Here is a 19,630-nt window from a genome sequence, read left to right on the forward strand (position 1 = left end):
CACACATATCCCTTCACACTATGCTTCTGCTACTCTCTGTTTAGATCTATGCATAGTCACTTTACCCCTACCTACATGTATGTACATATTACCTCAACTACCTCATACCCCTGCACATTGACTCAGTACCCCTTGTATATAACCTCATTATAGTTATTTTATTGTGTTACTATTTTTCCTTTAGTTTATTTAGCAAATGTTTTACTTTTTTAAATTTTACTCTGCATTGTTGGTTAAGGACTAGTAAGCAAGCATTGTACAGTATTCGGCGCATGTGATAAATACAATTTTCTTTGATTAAGAGAGAAAAAACAAACCAGTGTAATTGCCCATCTACAGTCAGAGCGAAGACACAATAGATATGTATTTTACATGGATGTGCGCATAGAGTGAGGGTGTGTTTTTGTTTTACCATGCCCACCTGCCCTCGCTGTACTGGGTCCCGCCGAGGAAGCCATATTTGTCAGTGCGTCTGACAGCCAGGCCGTTGATCTCTGAGTCTGACCCGATAGAGCTTCCATCCTCCCCCAGGCCAGACAGAGACTCCAGGGTCCCTGACATCATGCTGGCTGACTCCAGGTAGCTGAGGGTGTCTGGGGCTGGGGCTCTGGGGTAGGGCAGGGAGAGGGAGACAGGTTCCTGGATCACTGGAGGGCTGGGGTGCCCTGCTCTGGAGGGGGTGTTGGGTAGCTCTGCCCTTCTGGGAGATTGGCTTGAGGTCTCAGGTATGGGAGACAGGCTGGGGGTGTCCAGTTTGGGAGGGGGTTGAGGGTTTGGGTGAGGGTTTTGGCTTTCTTCTGGTGGCTGAGGATTTTGTGCTTCAGGGGCTGCAGCTGCTGCTGTTTGGGTGGAGTCTGGAGGAGGGGGAGTGTAAGTGGGGGCAGGAGGAGGGGGAGTGTCCACCATAGACTGAGGCTGAGCATAATCAGTAGCAGGATTAGTGTTCACAGTGACATGAACACTGGGGTAGAGATTAGGAATGAGATTAAGACAAGAGGAGGGGCTGGTAGTCTGCTGTGTTACCCCCTGTACCTCTTGCTCACTGCGGGCCTGTGTAGGGCCCTCTGAGGGGGCATTTAACAGCTCCTTGCCCCCTGGGTTACTCACTTCCTGCTTTACAGCCAACACTGGGCTGGCCCCTGCCTCCGTCTCCTTCACTCCCTCCCTCTGCCGCAATGCTACATCTACAGGTGGGATGGCAGGAGAATCTAGGGCTACTACAGGTAAGGGGGCAGGTCTCTCTGGGGGTATTAGAGGTGGGGGCACTGGAGTCTCTGGAGTTAACGCTGATGAGACGCGTTTGGGGGGACTCGGTGGAGGTCCTCTCCCCCCTCTCTTGGGAGAAGGAGGGTGAGAAGGAAGCGTCTCTCCTGGTACAGTTAATGTCAGAGAAGCTTTGTCACCGTACAGAGAGGACTTGGGGATGGGGTTCTCCTTAGGGGGCTCTGGGGTGGTGCTGCTTGGAGGAGCGGGGGCAGTAGAGGGTATGGGGAAAGAGGGGGCAGCATGTGTGTCACCTATTGCTGGAGGTGAGGGGATTAGGGCGGAGATTTCGGCCATGGCGCCTCCTTATTTTCTACTTAACAGATGGAAAGAGAAAACAGAAAGGTTTCATGAGAAACCAAAGTTAACAGAACTCTTAATCATGATCACATGGAAACAACCTCTCCACATTTCCATAGTGTATTAGAGTAAATTATGTTGGACAGATGATAATAAATAATACTGAGGCCATCAGTCCCTGCCCCACTCTTTTCAGACAAGTTTTTCACACAAAAAAAGTCCTTGCTGCCACAATGTTAAATGAAGAAGTTGGCTGTATATTTCAAAATCATGGACATTATTTGAGAGATAGGCTAATGCCCAAAGCTTTATTGGCTACTATAATGGTGGAATTGGAGTTTTGAACAGTGGGGAAGATTCTAATTACAGACAATGAAAACCAGTTAAAATTAAAACAAACACAGTTCCCTATATCTGAAAGAGGGCATTGGCCATTCATTACACATCTACCTCCTACTCTGTCTTCTATTTGATATTTAGTTAGTGGACATGGATTTTGATTTTTTTGAATTATTGCCCATGGGGGTATTTTCAACAAGCACCATCTCCACAATACAGTAATAGGTAGAATTATGCATGTTTATCTGAGGTTTCACTTAATGTTGTTCAATATGATGATTTGATCCGCCTACTTCACCCAAACCCACCTCTCCATTTCTGCCCAATATCTCTCCAGTGTCATCGAACACTGAAAATCCACGGACAATCTACAGAGATAGACGTTGACAACGACATGTCAACAATTCAAATACATTGTAGAATAAATACATTCATTCAAAAGACTGCCTGGCCCTAACGATCAACTCAGGTGTGGCCACAAACACTATCAAGTGCATGCACTAACAAGCACAACAGTCAGACAAAATTACCTTCGCTAGCAACCACCGATACAGTACCTTATTTCTTCTACCAAGATTACGGACAACATTATATTTCGCTGATCTAAGCAGGTTGGTTTGCTAACTCGCGTCAGCCAACACGCTAACTACCTAAAAACGAACGATTGTGTTTTCATATCCTCTCGAGGCCTCATTCAAAGCGACACAACTTCCCGATTCAACCACAGGAAAATTATATTGTTGCCTAACAGGCATCTTAGTTTTCTAGTTAACTAATGGTCCACTCCCCTCCCTGTCGTCGGGGCCCTGCCTGACCATTGGGTCCAGGGCCTTGCCCATCCGCTTCCCTCGCTATAAACTCGCTCGTGTAAACTTACCCACGGCCCTTGTGTCTACGTGATCCGTCCGCCTGGACGCCCAGGGCAGGGGGTTTGTCCGCGGGCCCCCCACAGCTCCGGTCCGCTAAGCTCCTCCGTTCAATGAAAACACGACAATGAGAAGCTGGACTGTCCAGGCAACAAAAGGAAAATAAATAGATAACGGCTGAGCAGGTTAGGAGGCGCAATGTCCCCCAAAACTAGCTAGCTAGCTAGTTAGCCTAGCTTGCTGGCTAATGATGTTAGGAGGGTGTTGTTAACCTAGCTGTCTGTCTGGGTTACTCTCTGACATAACTGCAGAGAATTTAAATCTTACAAATGTATATCATTTTACGACCAAATTGTATTCCTTTCTCCCAAACTGTCCTTCACAATCAGTGTGGTCGTGCTGCTGTTAGACATTTAGCACAAATCGTCTGCATTTCCTACTGCTGACAGCCACGTGCGCGCTCCTGTTAGTGCGATCGGGCACTCACACGTATAGGCATAATAGGGACCATCTGTCAACACGAGTGCAGAACATGGCAAAGAAAATAATAATATCAGGTTAAACTAAGTACATATTATTTGTCTCAAATAATCTTTCATTTTCAAATATGTTGTTGAATCTGTATATGCACCATTTGATTAAACTAAACTATCCTGTTTTTTCACGGTGGCATACATTTGCCGGATTGTCGCTGTCTCTCAGTACTCTGCTTCCCTCTGCTGTTGGTATAAGGCCATTACTTTTTAGAATTATACCAACATCTCTACGATTTAACAGCAGGTAGCACAAGACTTTGAGACCAGTAGGTGGCATAAGATATTAACACGTTGTAAACAAACGGTACCAAGTCAATGTGCGGGGTACAGGTTAGTCGAGGTAATTTGTACATGTAGTTAGGGGTAAAATGATTATGCATAGACAAACAGCGAGTAGCAGCAGTGTAAAAACAATGGGGGGTCAATGTAAATAGTCCGGGTGGCCATTTTATTAATTGTTCAGCAGTCTTATGGCTCAGCAGTCTTTTGGTACCCTTTCCCAGATCTGTGCATCGCCACAATCCTGTCTCGGACAATTCCTTCGACCTCATGGCTTGGTTTTTGCTGTGAATTGTGGGACCTTATATTGACAGGTGTATGCCTTTCCAAACCATGGCCAATTAATTGAATTTACCACAGGTGGACTCCAATCAAGTTGTAGGAACATCTGGAAATGGATGCACCTGAAATAGGATGCACCTGAGCTCAATTTCGAGTCTCATACAAAAGGTTTGAATACTTATGTAAATAAGGTATTTTTAATTTGTAATAAATGTGCGCAATATTCAAAAAAATCTGATTTTGCTTTGTCATTATGGGGTATTGTGTGTAGATTGATGAGGGGGAAAAAGTATTTAATCAATTTTAGAATAAGGCTGTAAGGTAACAAAATGTGGAAAAAGGGAAAGGATCTGAATACTTTCCAGATGCACTGTATATTTGTCATCCACAGTACTACCATGTACAACAGAGGAGGCTGGTGGGAAGAGTTATAGGAGGACAGGCTCGTTGTAATAGCTGAAATTAAATTAATGGAACGGAATCAAACACGTGGTTTCCATGCGTTTGATGTTCCATCAAATCAAATCAAATGTATTTATATAGCCCTTCTTACATCAGCTGATATCTCAAAGTGCTGTACAGAAACCTAGCCTAAAACCCCAAACAGCAAGCAATGCAGGTGTAGAAGCACGGTGGTTAGGAAAAACTCCCTAGAAAGGCCAAAACCTAGGAAGAAACCTAGAGAGGAACCAGCCTATGAGGGGTGGCCAGTCCTCTTCTGGCTGTGCCGGGTGGAGATTAGAACAGAACATGGCCAAGATGTTCGAATGTTCATAAATGACCAGCATGGTCAAATAATAATAATCACAGTAGTTGTTGAGGGTGCAACAAGTCAGCACCTCAAGAGTAAATGTCAGTTGGCTTTTCATAGCCGATCATTGAGAGTATCTCTACTGCTCCTGCTGTCTCTAGAGAGTTGAAAACAGCAGGTCTGGGACAGGTAGCACGTCCGGTGAACAGGTCCGGGTTCCATAGCCGCAGAACAGCTGAAACTGGAGCAGCAGCACGGCCAGGTGGACTGGGGACAGCAATGAGTCATCATGCCAGGTAGTCCTGAGGCATGGTCCTAGGGCTCAGGTCCTCAGAGAGAGAGAAAGAAAGAAAGAGAAAGAGAGAATTATAGAGAGCATACTTAAATTCACACAGGACACCGGATAAGACAGGAGAAATACTCCAGATATAACAGACTGACACTAGCCCCCCGACACAAACTACTGCAGCATAAATACTGGAGGCTGAGACAGGAGGGGTCAGGAGACACTGTGGCCCCATCCGATGATACCCCCGGACAGGGCCAAACAGGAAGGATATAACCCACCCACTTTGCCAAAGCACAGCCCCCACACCACTAGAGGGATACCTTCAACCACCAACTTACCATCCTGAGACAAGGCCTAGTATAGCCCACAAAGATCTCCGCCACGGCACAACCCAAGGGGGGGCGCCAACCCAGACAGGAAGACCACGTCAGTGACTCAACCCACTCAAGTGACGCACCCCTCCTAGAGACGGCATGGAAGAACACCAATAAGCCAGTGACTCAGCCCCTGTAATAGGGTTAGAGGCAGAGAATCCCAGTGGAAAGAGGGGAACCGGCCAGGCAGAGACAGCAAGGGCGGTTCGTTGCTCCAGAGCCTTAACGTTCACCTTCACACTCCTGGGCCAGACTACACTCAATCATAGGACCTACTGAAGAGATGAGTCTTCAGTAAAGACTTAAAGGTTGAGACCGAGTCTGCATCTCTCACATGGGTAGGCAGACCATTCCATAAAAATGGAGCTCTATAGGAGAAAGCCCTGCCTCCAGCTGTTTGCTTAGAAATTCTAGGGACAATTAGGAGGCCTGCATCTTGTGACCGTAGCGTACGTGTAGGTATGTACGGCAGGACCAAATCGGAAAGATAGGTAGGAGCAAGCCCATGTAATGTTTTGTAGGTTAGCAGTAAAACCTTGAAATCATCCATTCATTCTATTGTGTACTTGGTAGGGTTTGGAAGTCATAAGCGTTACTCAATTGTTATTGTCATTGATCCAACCCAGCCACTTACAACTCTCTGAGTAAAGCTCAGCTAGCACAGGTCTTATTTATTTTATTCTTTTTTATTGAACTTGTTCTCATTTACAACTGCGACCTGGCCAAGATAAAGCAAAGCAGTGCGACACAAACAACAACACAAGAGTTACACATGGAATAAACAAGCGTATAGTCAATAACACAATAGAAAAAAAAGTCTATATACAGTGTATGCAAATGAGGAGGTAAGGCAATAAATAGGCCATAGTATTTACATGTGTAAATATTTAGAAGATTGCTATGGAGAAACCAATCCAACGGGGGACACCCAGGCATGTCATAGAGTAGAATGGAATCCCTGACTGTTTACAAGGGAACTCCCTGGTTACTGGGTAGCCTCTCCTTCTTTCTTAAGTCTTCCCCTCATTCTTCCCTTTCAAGCTTATGTGGTTTAGAGCATTCTCTCTCTGCACGACTGAAATTGTATAAAAAATAGGCTACACCGCTGTTGTGACATAACACATTGTTTTCTGTAACGTCTCTCTGGCTCTCAACCCTCACAGTGTTCGGTTCCACCACTAGAGCTGGAAGTATTTACTTTGATTCTGGAGTCTGACAAAATGTTTCCATAATAACAACATGGTTGCATAGTTCTGCATTGAAAAACAACATATGTGTTATCTCAATGGTAACTTCACATTTTTTCTCCACAATGACTCACTCTGGCTTGTAACTAGGACACACCATTGACATAATGAGGTTAGAGAGAACGTAAAGGATGTGTAATTAATGTTTTAAACCTTGTGTTCCATGTGTTCCTCCATTTTGTTTCTCTTGCCGTTTCCGAGGTCACCATAGTCACTATGTGTTCCTGGACCTAGGCAGTTTCCAGGGAAGAGCTTGTGTAGTGTCTTTTAAATTCTTGCTTGAGAAATAGTTTTTTGCTAAAAAGCTATTTTTATGGAAATATATTACAGTAAGGTACTTAATCGTTACCCAGAAATGATTTGATATTGATATAAAAACGACTGCATTGAGCCTTTAACAAAATCTAAAACAAACTGCAGGGCCAGACTAAAGCATTTGGGGCCCCAAATATATGGGAAAATGGAAAGCTAGCTAAATATTGAATTTGAATATTCAATTAAATTGAAATTGGATTTTAAAATGGAATGCAATATTCATTCAATTCAGTTCATATTATGAATTCTATGATTACATTTGTGCATTACAAATTCTAAGATATAACATTAAAATGTAATATCGTAATACAAGTTCAAAATTATGGAATTCAAATACAGTTTCTGTTGGATCTGAAATTGCTCCATATCTATTAACCAATTTATCACCTGGTGGTATCACCAGGCAAGCTGAAACTCCCGCCCATGTAAACCTGCTGATTAGGTCCTGTGTAGATTGTATTTTCAACCAGAAACTATCAGGAAATAACACTGAACACATTTTTTCACAGTTGTCCACTGTTAGGTTTATCAGCTGTTGTACACAATGATTTATATATACACTAGATGAGTTATAGGGAGCACTGTGCTGAAGCCGCCTTGCCTCCATCATGGCACTCCCTCACCATTGTAAAAAATATTTACATTCGTTTTTGTCACATTTATTTTATTACAGACACCGTATTCCATACTTCTAAAATATATCATGTGAGCTAAAAAATATAAATACACTACCTTGCCAAAAGTAAGTGGACACCTCTTCAAATTAGTTGATTCAGATATTTCAGCCACACCTGTTACTGACAGTTATATGAAATTGAGCACACAGCCATGCAATCTCCATAGACAAACAATGGCAGTAGAATGGACTGTGCTGAAGAGCTCAGTTACTTTCAACGTGGCAACGTCATAGGCACCTTTCCAACAAGTCAGTTCGTCAAATTTCTGCCCTGCTCAAGCTGCCCCGGTCAACTGTAACTGCTGTTATTGTGAAGTGGAAACGTCTAGGAGCAACAACGGCTCAGCTGCAAAGTGATAGGCCACTCAAGCTCACAGAACGGGACCGCCGAGTGCTGAAGCATGTAGCATGTAGCAAAACTTCTGTCCTTGATTGCAACACTCACTACCGAGTTCCAAACTGCCTCTGGAAGCAACGTCACCACAAGAACTGTTCGTTGGGAGTTCATGAAATGGGTTTCCATGGCCGAGCAGCCGCACACAAGCCTAAGATTACCATACGTAATGCCAAGCGTTGTCTGAAGTGGTGTAAACCTCCACGCCATTGGACTCTGGAGCAGTGGAAACGCGTTCTCTGGAGCGATGAATCACGCTTCACCATCTGTCAGTCCGACAGACGAATCTGGGTTTGGCGAAAACCAGGAGAACGCTACCTGCCTGAATGCATAGCGCCAACTGTAAAGTTTGGTTGAGGAGGAATAATGGTCTGGGGCTGTTTTTCATAGTTCAGGCTATGCCCCTAAGTTCCAGTGAAGGGAAATCTTAACGCTACAGCATACACTGACATTCTAGATGATTTTGAGCTTCCAACTTTGTGGCACACAGAAATGGTTTGTCGAGATCGGTGTGGAAGAATTTGACTGGCCTGCACAGAGCCCTGACCTCAACCCCATCGAACATCTTTGGGATGAATTGCAACGCCGACTCCGAGCCAGGCCTAATCGCTCAACATCGGTGCCCAACCTTGCTAATGCTCTTGTGGCTGAATGGAAGCAAGTCCCTGTAGCAATGTTCCAACATCTAGTGGAAAGCCTTTCCAAGAAGAGTGGAGGCTGTTATAACAGCCATTTGGGGACCAACTCCATTTTAATGCCGATGATTTTGGAATGAGATGTTCGACAAGCAGGTGTCCACATACTTTTGATCATGTAGTGTATATATAAAAACATTTTCCTTAAAGTTGCATTTTTTGAGATTACTAATGTTACTGTCTCCATTACAAAAATGGAGACAGACATTGTCCTTGAAACAATTAATGTAAATACTGTAGAAATTCATTTATTCCTATGGAGGACTGCTCCTACTGGGGAGTGCCAATATGGCCAACCGGTGGCGCCAAAGTCTTTCAATGGCCAATACATAGCATCAGTAATCCAGGGTTTACACCTCGAGGTCGGGGCCCTGGGCACATGCCAGGTGTGCCAGTTTGGTCAACCCCCGGAAACTGTGGGTTGACACAATTGACAGACAGAGAGACAGACAGACTTACAGAAATACCTTTTTTACATTCCAATCATAAGTATTAAAATAATGTACATTATCAATTAAATATCTATTATGATACATCACTCTACAAATATATTGTAGTCAGTAATAATATATGTATTTGACATTTACAGTGGTACCATGTACAAATACTGTGTACTTGGTAGGGTTTGGAAGTCATAAAGCCTTACTCAGTTGTTATGGATCCAGCCAGGCTTTGCCAAAATAAAACTGTCATGGATCCAACCTCATGGATCCAGCTCTACCAGCACAGCTCTGACTGCATGTGTAAATATTTAGAAGATTGCTATGGAGAAACCAATCCAACGGGGGACACCCAGACGTGTCATAGAGTAGGATGGAATCCCTGACTGTTTACAAGGGAACTCCCTTTTCTCTCTCTCTCTCTCTCTCTCTCTCTCTCTGTATTTCACTCTCAATTAAATCATTGGTATGTAAAGTGTTTAACTTCCTAATATTGAGCTGCACCCCCTTTTGCCATCAGAACAGCCTCAATTCGTTGGGGCATGGACTACAAGGTGTCGAAAGCACTCCACAGGATGTCAAGTTGGCTGGATGTCCTTTGGGTGGTGGACCAATCTTGATACACACGGGAAACTGCTGATGGTGAAAAACACAGCAGCGTTGCAGTTCTTGACACACTCAAACCGGTGCGACAGGCACCTACTACCATACCCCGTTCAAAGGCAGTTAAATATTTGTCTTGCCCATTCATCCTCTGAATGGCACACATACACAATCTCGCACTGTTGGAGCTAGGAACACAAGCATTTCGCTACACCCGCAATAACATCTGCTAAATATGTGTATGTGACCAATAGAATTTGATTTGATTTGATACACAATCCATGTCTCAATTGTCTCAAGGCTTAACAATCCTTTCATCTTTCAGTCAGATGTTCCATAGCAGATAGATTAACAGCCAGGTTAAGAGATAGTCATATCGGGTCAGGAGCTAGTCATGTTTTGGCCCCCAAGTTGTTTTTATGAAAGCTCTGGATGAGATGATATCTAGCTGGTTAGAAACCCAATTTTAAACTGCATGATTGAAATGATAGACAAAATAGTATATACTGCTGTTGTGACATAACACATTGTTCTGCTGTTACGTTCCTCTGGCTCTCAACCCTCACATTGTTCGGTTCCACCACTAGAGCTGGAAGTATTTACTTTGATTCTGGAGTCTGACAAAATGTTTCCATAATAACAACATGGTTTCATAGCCCTGCATTACAAACCAACATCTGTGTTATCTCCATGGTAACTTTGTTTTTTTCTACATTGACTCACTCTGGCTTCTAACTAGGACACACCATTGACATAATGAGGTTAGAGAGAATCAGTGGTGGAAAAAGTACCCAACTGTCATACTTGAGTAAAAGTATAGATATCTTAATAGAAAGTTACTGTCACGCCCTGACCTTAGAGAGACGTTTATTTTCCTCTAGTTTGGTTAGGTCAGGGTGTGACGTGGGGTGGGCAATCTAGTTTTTCTATTTCTTTGTGTTGAGCAGAGTATGGTTCCTAATCAGAGGCAGCTGTCTATCGTTGTCTCTGATTAGGAATCATACTTAGGCAGCCCTTTTTTTTCCACCTTTAGTTGTGGGATCTTGTTTTTGTGTAGCTGCCATTGAGCAGCCTCAGAACGTCACGTTTTCATTTTTCTCCTGTTTGTTGTTTTGGTGAGTTTCATTTTCATAAAAAATATGTGGAATTCCATGCACGCTACGCCCTGGCTGATCTATGACAGGGAGTTTGAGGACAGTGAACGTGACAGAAGATCCCACCACAAGAAAGCCAAGCAGCGTGCGCTTACTGGGAAGACGAGCTGGACCGGGGAGAACCAACATCAAGGGAAGCACGAGAGGCATCCCCAAAAAGCTTTTTGACGGGGGCACACGGGGAGATTGGCAGAGTCAGGGTGGAGACCTGAGCCAACTCCCCGTGCTTACCGTGGGGAGCATGTGACCAGTTGGGCACCGTAGTATGCGGTGATGCGCACTGTATCTCCAGTGCGCATTCACAGACCGGTGCGTCCTGTGCCAGCGCCCCACATGTGCCGGGTGAAAGTAAGCATCCAGCCAGGACGGGTTGTGCCAGCTCTACGCTCGAGACCTCCAGTGTGCATTCACGGCCCAGTATATCCTGTTCCTGCTCTCCGCACTCGCCCTTAGGTGCGTGTTACCAGTCTGGCGCCACCTGTGCCAGCCCCACGCATCAGGCCTCCAGTGCGCTTGCCCAGTCCGGTGTGTCCTGTTCCTGCTCTCCGCACTCACCCTGAGGTGCGTGTTACCAGTCTGGCGCCACCTGTACCAGCCCCATGCATCAGGCCTCCAGTGCGCCTTCCCAGTCCAGAGCTTCAAGGCGACAGTTCCCAGTCCAGAGCTTCCGGCGACAGTTCCGCAGTCCAGAGCTTCCGGCGACAGTTCCGCAGTCCAGAGCTTCCGGCGACAGTTCCGCAGTCCAGAGCTTCCGGCGACAGTTCCGCAGTCCAGAGCTTCCGGCGACAGTTCCGCAGTCCAGAACCTCCTGAGACGGCCCGCCAGTCCGGAACCTCCGGCGACGGCCCGCCAGTCCGGAACCTCCGACGACGGCCCGCAGTCCGGAACTCTGGCGACGGCCCGCAGTCCAGAGTCTTCGGCGGCGGCCGGCAGTTCGGAGCCTCCGGCGATGATCCACGGTCTGGTTCCTCTGGCAACACAGAAGCGGGGGGATCAGCGGGTGGAGTGGGGGCTACGCCCCGAACAAGAGCCACCGCCAAGAATAGATGCCTACCCGAACCCTCCCCTATAGGTTCAAGTTTGCGGCCGGGAGTTCGCACCTTTGGGGGGGGGGGGGTACTGTCACGCCCTGACCTTAGAGAGACGTTTATTTTCCTCTAGTTTGGTTAGGTCAGGGTGTGATGTGGGGTTGGCAATCTAGTTTTTCTATTTCTTTATGTTGAGCCGAGTATGGTTCCTAATCAGAGGCAGCTGTCTATCGTTGTCTCTGATTAGGAATCATACTTAGGCAGCCCTTTTTTTTCCACCTTTAGTTGTGGGATCTTGTTTTTGTGTAGCTGCCATTGAGCAGCCTCAGAACGTCACGTTTTCATTTTTCTCCTGTTTGTTGTTTTGGTGAGTTTCATTTTCATAAAAAATATGTGGAATTCCATGCACGCTACGCCCTGGCTGATCTATGACAGGGAGTTTGAGGACAGTGAACGTGACAGAAGATCCCACCACAAGAAAGCCAAGCAGCGTGCGCTTACTGGGAAGACGAGCTGGACCGGGGAGAACCAACATCAAGGGAAGCACGAGAGGCATCCCCAAAAAGCTTTTTGACGGGGGCACACGGGGAGATTGGCAGAGTCAGGGTGGAGACCTGAGCCAACTCCCCGTGCTTACCGTGGGGAGCATGTGACCAGTTGGGCACCGTAGTATGCGGTGATGCGCACTGTATCTCCAGTGCGCATTCACAGACCGGTGCGTCCTGTGCCAGCGCCCCACATGTGCCGGGTGAAAGTAAGCATCCAGCCAGGACGGGTTGTGCCAGCTCTACGCTCGAGACCTCCAGTGTGCATTCACGGCCCAGTATATCCTGTTCCTGCTCTCCGCACTCGCCCTTAGGTGCGTGTTACCAGTCTGGCGCCACCTGTGCCAGCCCCACGCATCAGGCCTCCAGTGCGCTTGCCCAGTCCGGTGTGTCCTGTTCCTGCTCTCCGCACTCACCCTGAGGTGCGTGTTACCAGTCTGGCGCCACCTGTACCAGCCCCATGCATCAGGCCTCCAGTGCGCCTTCCCAGTCCAGAGCTTCAAGGCGACAGTTCCCAGTCCAGAGCTTCCGGCGACAGTTCCGCAGTCCAGAGCTTCCGGCGACAGTTCCGCAGTCCAGAGCTTCCGGCGACAGTTCCGCAGTCCAGAGCTTCCGGCGACAGTTCCGCAGTCCAGAGCTTCCGGCGACAGTTCCGCAGTCCAGAACCTCCTGAGACGGCCCGCCAGTCCGGAACCTCCGGCGACGGCCCGCCAGTCCGGAACCTCCGACGACGGCCCGCAGTCCGGAACTCTGGCGACGGCCCGCAGTCCAGAGTCTTCGGCGGCGGCCGGCAGTTCGGAGCCTCCGGCGATGATCCACGGTCTGGTTCCTCTGGCAACACAGAAGCGGGGGGATCAGCGGGCGGAGTGGGGGCTACGCCCCGAACAAGAGCCACCGCCAAGAATAGATGCCTACCCGAACCCTCCCCTATAGGTTCAAGTTTGCGGCCGGGAGTTCGCACCTTTGGGGGGGGGGGGGGTACTGTCACGCCCTGACCTTAGAGAGACGTTTATTTTCCTCTAGTTTGGTTAGGTCAGGGTGTGATGTGGGGTTGGCAATCTAGTTTTTCTATTTCTTTATGTTGAGCCGAGTATGGTTCCTAATCAGAGGCAGCTGTCTATCGTTGTCTCTGATTAGGAATCATACTTAGGCAGCCCTTTTTTCCACCTTTAGTTGTGGGATCTTGTTTTTGTGTAGTTGCCTTTGAGCAGCCCCAGAACGTCACGTTTTCCTCCTGTTGTTTTGGTGAGTTTCATTTTCATAAAAAATATGTGGAATTCCATGCACGCTGCGCCCTGGCTGATCTATGACAGGGAGTTTGAGGACAGTGAACGTGACAGTTACTCAAGTAAAAGTGAGTCGCCCAGTAAAATACAACTTCAGTAAAAATCGAAATGTATTTGGTTCTAAATATACTTAAGTATCAAAAGTAAATGTAATCCCTAAAATATACTTAAGTATCAAACGTAAAAGTATAAATCCTTTCAAATTCCTTATATTAAGCAAAGCAGATAGTACATTTTAAAAACAAGAAAATTGTGCTAATAGCCAGGGATACACTCCAAAGTCATTTACAAACGATGCATTTGTATTTAGTGAGTCTGACAGATCAGAGGCAGTAGGGATGACAATGTGTTCTCTTGATAAGTGCGTCAGTTGGACCATTTTCCTATCCTGCTAAGCATTCATCATGTACTTTTGGGTGTCAGGGAAAATGTATGGAGTAAAAAGTACATAATTGTCTTTAGGAATGTAGTGAACTAAAAGTAAACGTTGTCAAAAATATAAATAGTCAAGTACAGATACCCCAAAAAACTACTTGAAAGTATTTTTACTTAAGTACTTTACAGCACTGGAGAAAATAGTCCCAGTCGGTATTCACATAATAAGGAATTCACCTTGACCACGCCCACAAATTGGAGAACCCAACATTCTTTCCTATTGACCCCCATTGTAAAAAATGCAACTTCGTTGTCGATTTTTTTTTTTTTTTATTTTTTTATACAGAAATAAAAAAAATCCAGAAAAGCTGCTGTGTTGTTCAATGTACATGTAACCAGGTCAAATATTCCGACCTACAGTTCGCAATGCTCCCACATAGGGAAATAGAGCCTGCTAGAAGAGTCCTGTACTGTGGCTTCAAGCTATTGGGTGTGGGAGAGTGGGAAATGTGGGGACCCCGTGTCCATGTAGTCTACATGTAGCTGTTGGTGGAAAACATTTAATCACAGGTAAGACATTTAACGTCTTTACACTGAACAAGAAATATAAATGCAGCATGTAAAGTGTTCATCCTATGTTTCATAAGCTGAAATAAAAGATCCCAGAAATGTTCCATACGCACAAAAACCTTATTTCTGTCAAATTTTGTGAACAAATTTGTTGACATCTCTGTTAATGAGCATTTCTGCTTTGCCAAGATAATCCATCCACCTGACAGGTGTGGCATATCAAGAAGCTGATTAAACAGCATGATCTATCGTTCTCTTTTTTCTTACCATCAACACCGTAGTCATCAACACGCGCAGTACAAGACTAGAGACTCGATATGTTTCACTTTAACAACAAACTACTATTGTAAGTTTACAATAGTTTGCCTATTTATATCTGGATCCTGGGACGCAGTTATCGTTAACGCTGGAATCGCTGATATATGTCCCGGGATCCTTGCTCAAAACCTGACCCAAGTTATGACATTACCAACCAGAAGGTTCACTAATAGGTCCGGTATCACATCAACTTGTATCGATCACATTTTTACTAACATGGCTGAACATTGTTCTAAGGCTGTATCAGCGGCACTAGGTTGCAGTGATCATAACTTGGTTGCACTCACTAACTTGGTTGCACCCGAAGGTAATCTACCGAAGGTCCTACAGAGTGTTCAAGCAGGACTCAATCGTGGATGAGATTAAGAATGTGCAATGGTTAGAAGTGTGTAGTAAGGATGATCCTGAAATGTCACTAAATTTGTTTATGAAATTATTTATGAGTATAGCTGATAAGCAAGCCCCTTTAAGAAAATGCACTGTGAGGTCAAACGGTGCCACATGGATTGATGATGAACTGAGAAATTTTATGATTCAACGTTATGATGCCAAAAAAGTAGCAGATAAATCTGGCACTCTGTTTGATAAGAAAAGTTATTGTAAATTAAGAAATATTGTGACCAAGCTAAACAAAGGAAAGAAGAAGGGAATCTATCAGCACAACATTGATGAGGTAAAGGGTGATGGTAAAAAACTGTGGAGAATGTTGAACACTTATGGGTAGGAATTCGAACATGTCCGCCTCTTTTGTTGAATCAGAGGGTATTTTTATTACAAAAACACATGACATCGCAAACAAATGAATATTTTACAGGCAAAGTGGGCAAGTTGAGGAATGCTATGATTCCAACTGATGGCTCCATGTCATATATCCTTATAAAATATTGTATCATGAAGGAGAGGCAATGCATGTTTGAATTTCATCAAGTTAAAAGGGAAGAGGTAGAAAGGATGCTGTTGTCTCTTTCGGATGACAAGTTACCTGGTACAGATAATCTTGACACCAAATTGCTTAGAGTTACAGCTAACCAAATATATACCCCAATCTCTCATATTTTTAATAAGTGCTTGATGTATGGGGTGTGCCCAGAAGTCTGGAAAGAGTCAAAGGTTATTCCACTACCTAAGGATAAAAAATCTGCATTCACTGGTCCTAATAGTCATCCTATAAGCTTGCTGCCTGTGTTAAGTCAATTATTGGAAGAAATTGTATCTGTACAAATCAAGCATTATTTATCATGTAATGATCTGATAATGGGTTTCCAGCATGCATACAAAGAAGGGCATTCCACGAGTACGGCCTTAGCACGAATGACGGATGATTGGTTAAAGATTATGGATGACAGGAAGTTAGGTGGTGCAGTGTTGCTAGATTTCAGTGCTGCTTTTGGTGTAATTGATCATGAACTGTTACTTGTTAAACTCAAATGTTATGGTTTTTAACCCTTGTGTAGTCTTTACATTCTGTATACTCTCCTTGTTCTAAGGGTCAAAAATGAAAAAGCAGCTTAATTGAATTTTAAACCCCAAATCTATTTGCATGAAGAAACAACCTGTCATTCATCACAAACTTTGTGAATATCTGGGTTTTCCCTCTTCACAATGCAGAAAGGCCGCATTTAATCAGTGGACACCACTCGTTTTTAGTACAACACACCTGTCATAATTGTTTTCTTTACTAAAGTAGTGGTTTATTATTAATATTATTATTATTATTATTATTGCTAAAGGTACTGCATAGGTGTAAACATACAGCAGAGGCTGCTGTGCAGGGGAGGCACTCCCTTCTTTGAATGTGTGGGGTTACAAGTGCCTTTCCCAGCTGCTCCAGGAACACCCTCCTCTTGTTCTGCTTATCAGGCATCCAGGTAGGGTTGATCTTGTTCCATATCACGAAGGCATTGTATGAGGACACGTCAATGATGTTATGGAAGATGACCAGGGGCCAGCAGGCAGTCATCCTCCTGCAGCTGTAAATTCCAGCTGTGGCTTCCTGTCCTCACGATCACTGATCTCAGCTGTTTTAAGCACTGCTCAGGAGGACCACATTCTTGTTCCTCTTTGAGAGGTAAGAAACTAGAGTGGTGGTGGGGGTGAAGGCAAACTTTGATGAGAAGGCCTCTCTCCCCCTTGTTGCGAGGAGTGCAGGGGGGAGCTCAGGCTTGTTCTTTCTAACTGTGCTAACCATGGTGATCTTCCTCTTCAGGAGCTGCTGGCTGAGTTCATAAGAGATGAAGAAATTGTCACACGTGACATTGTGCCCCCTCAGTCCATCTGTCACATCAAGCACAACCCACATCCCCTGGTTCTTCTCTGGGCCTCCACTGGTCGGCTTCCCTGTGTAGACTTGCATCTTCCATGCGTAGCTGGATTGTGCGTCACAGGTCACCCTCATCTTGATGCATACTTTGCTGGCTTGCTGGGCATATACTGCCGGAAAGGACAGCGAACTTTTGACAAAAGAGATTCCTATCAGTAATTAGTATTAGTTTCACAGAAAACAATCACATAAATCAATGATATTACAGAAAAACAATAATACAATTAAGTGAAAATCACTTACATTACAGATATGGAAATAAACATTTACCTCTGAATGGAACCAGTTGCTCATCCACTGTTACTTCAGGCCCAGGGTTGTAGAGGTATGGCAGACACTCCACCCACTTCTCCCAGACCACTCTTATGGCTGCCAGTTTGTCTCTCACACGTCTTGCAGGTCTTGGCTCACGGTTATCAAATCGTAGTATTCTTGAGAAAGTGTGAAAGACTTTCAGTGGCATCGAGGCATGGACAATCACCCTTCCACTCTCTGCATCCCAGAGACTATATGTAGCCTCGCCTCGGGACCTATACACACCCGCTAAGACTAGCAGCCCTATGTAGGCAAGCAGGTCAATCTCATCCATCCTTTTCCAGTTGTCTCCATATTTACAGAAACCCTGCAAATTTGTCATCTCCAGGATGATTTTTTCGATGGCTGGTGTGATGAACATATAGAATGTTGAGGCGATGTCCTGGGCATGGGCAACTGTATGTCTTGTGGGCCCTGGGGTCATCCTTATGACATTTTGTGCTGCCATTCGGCCCTGGTTGTCATATGGTGACAAGGACCATGTTATTTTGCTGTTCTTTGACAAAAATGTCTCTCTTTCAGCTTGGGGGATTTCTTCTTCATCTGAAGATGATGCATCATGCTCTGGGTTGTATTCTTCCCCATCTTCTTCTTCAGATACCTCCTCCTCTTCTAAATCATTGTTCTCTTGTTCCTCCTGGACATCTGAAAAAAGATCAGATCTACGACCTGTTGGGCACTAAAACGTGCACTCATGGTTCAGCAAAGAGAGAACTGGGGGGACTGTCATCTCCAGCACCTTTATAGCCTCTGACTGCATTTCCCATTAGTATACAATGCTTTCAAGAAATGTTTATTTTGTCAGAAATGTGTTTATTTTGTCTGAAATTGTTTTTATTTTGGTCTGTGAACTTGAGTCATGTGTAGGGTTGTGGAGGGGAGATGCTGCACATGCACAAGAACATTTTAGTTTTGTCTGAGTTCAATCAGTAGCACGCATAATCTCCATTTCTCTTTGTGTGTATGTGTGTGTGTCTTTGTGGTTTTTGTGGTGTGTAAATTATTTTATAACTGCTGGGTCAAAAATTACCCTTAGACAATCTTTATACCCTGGTGGTGTACAGCTTTCATGGAAATATGAACAAAGGCGATGTTTCACTTTTTCTAATGTTGGGGTTACTCTAGGAGAAGTCATCAAATTTAAAGTTGAAAAAATATAATTTAGGGGGTTTTCTCTGCTGTTAAACATAGTGGCGGGTCATTTTTTACCCTTAAGACAACACAAGGGCTAAGTCTGCAGTTCTATCCTGGATGGAAAGCTATCTATCCAGAAGGCAAAAAGTGTTCTTTAATGGTAGCTTTTCAATCAGTAAAGATATACACTGTGGTGTTCCTCAAGGAAGTTGCCTAGGCCCACTTCTCTACTCTATCTTTACTAATGATTTACCTTCAGTAATGAACAAAGCAAGAGTGGTCATGTATGCTGATGACTCCACAATGTATAGCACAGCATCAGAATGTAATGAGCTAACATGTCCTGAGCAGTGAACTAAGAATGATGTCTGAATGGGTTGATATGAACAAATTTGTGTTGAACGTTTCTAAAACTAAATGTATTGTATTTGGTTCAGTATATATGCTTGCTGATGATCCCCAATTGCATTTGTTGATGAATAGAATGCATGTAGAGCAAGTGAAAAAAACAAAACTACTAGGTGTCATATTGGACGCAGCTTTATCATGGTCAGAACACATAGATCATATTGTTATTAAGATGGGTAAGGGAATTGCTGTTACAAGAAAATGTTCAGAGTATGTAACATCTAGCACACTGAATCAGGTGATTCAATCCCTGGTCCTATCACACTTAGAGTACTGTCCAGTTATATGGTCATCTGCAGCAAAGAAAGATAACAGCACAAAAACATCCTGTGGCGGACTGCAATAGCATCGAATAGTCCCCGTGATATCCAACTGTTCAGGGAAGTCGGGAACCAATACACGCAGTCAGTCAGGAAAGCAAAGGCTAGCTTTTTCAAATAGAAATTTGCATCCTGTAGCTCCAACTCCAAAAAGTTTTGGGACACTGTAAAGTCCATGGAGAACAAGAGCACCTCCTCTCAGCTGCCC

At 44.7% G+C, this 19,630-nt stretch overlaps 1 protein-coding gene across 1 annotated transcript in view; it reads right to left on the bottom strand.

Moving 5' to 3' along the window:
• LOC115171513 (TBC1 domain family member 10B) overlaps positions 1-3,257 on the bottom strand; it is a 15,748-nt gene extending 12,491 nt beyond the window's left edge. The window contains exons 1-2 of the mRNA XM_029728429.1: positions 2,780-3,257; positions 413-1,576 (exon numbers count right to left, since the gene is read on the bottom strand). Coding sequence (XP_029584289.1) covers positions 413-1,560 — 1,148 coding nt within the window. The 5' untranslated portion in view covers positions 1,561-1,576; positions 2,780-3,257. The remainder of the gene's footprint in view (positions 1-412; positions 1,577-2,779) is intronic.
• Between the last annotated feature and the right edge of the window lie 16,373 nt (positions 3,258-19,630).

Source organism: Salmo trutta, chromosome 32 (genome assembly GCF_901001165.1).
Source record: "Salmo trutta chromosome 32, fSalTru1.1, whole genome shotgun sequence".
Taxonomy (NCBI): Eukaryota; Metazoa; Chordata; class Actinopteri; order Salmoniformes; family Salmonidae; genus Salmo; species Salmo trutta.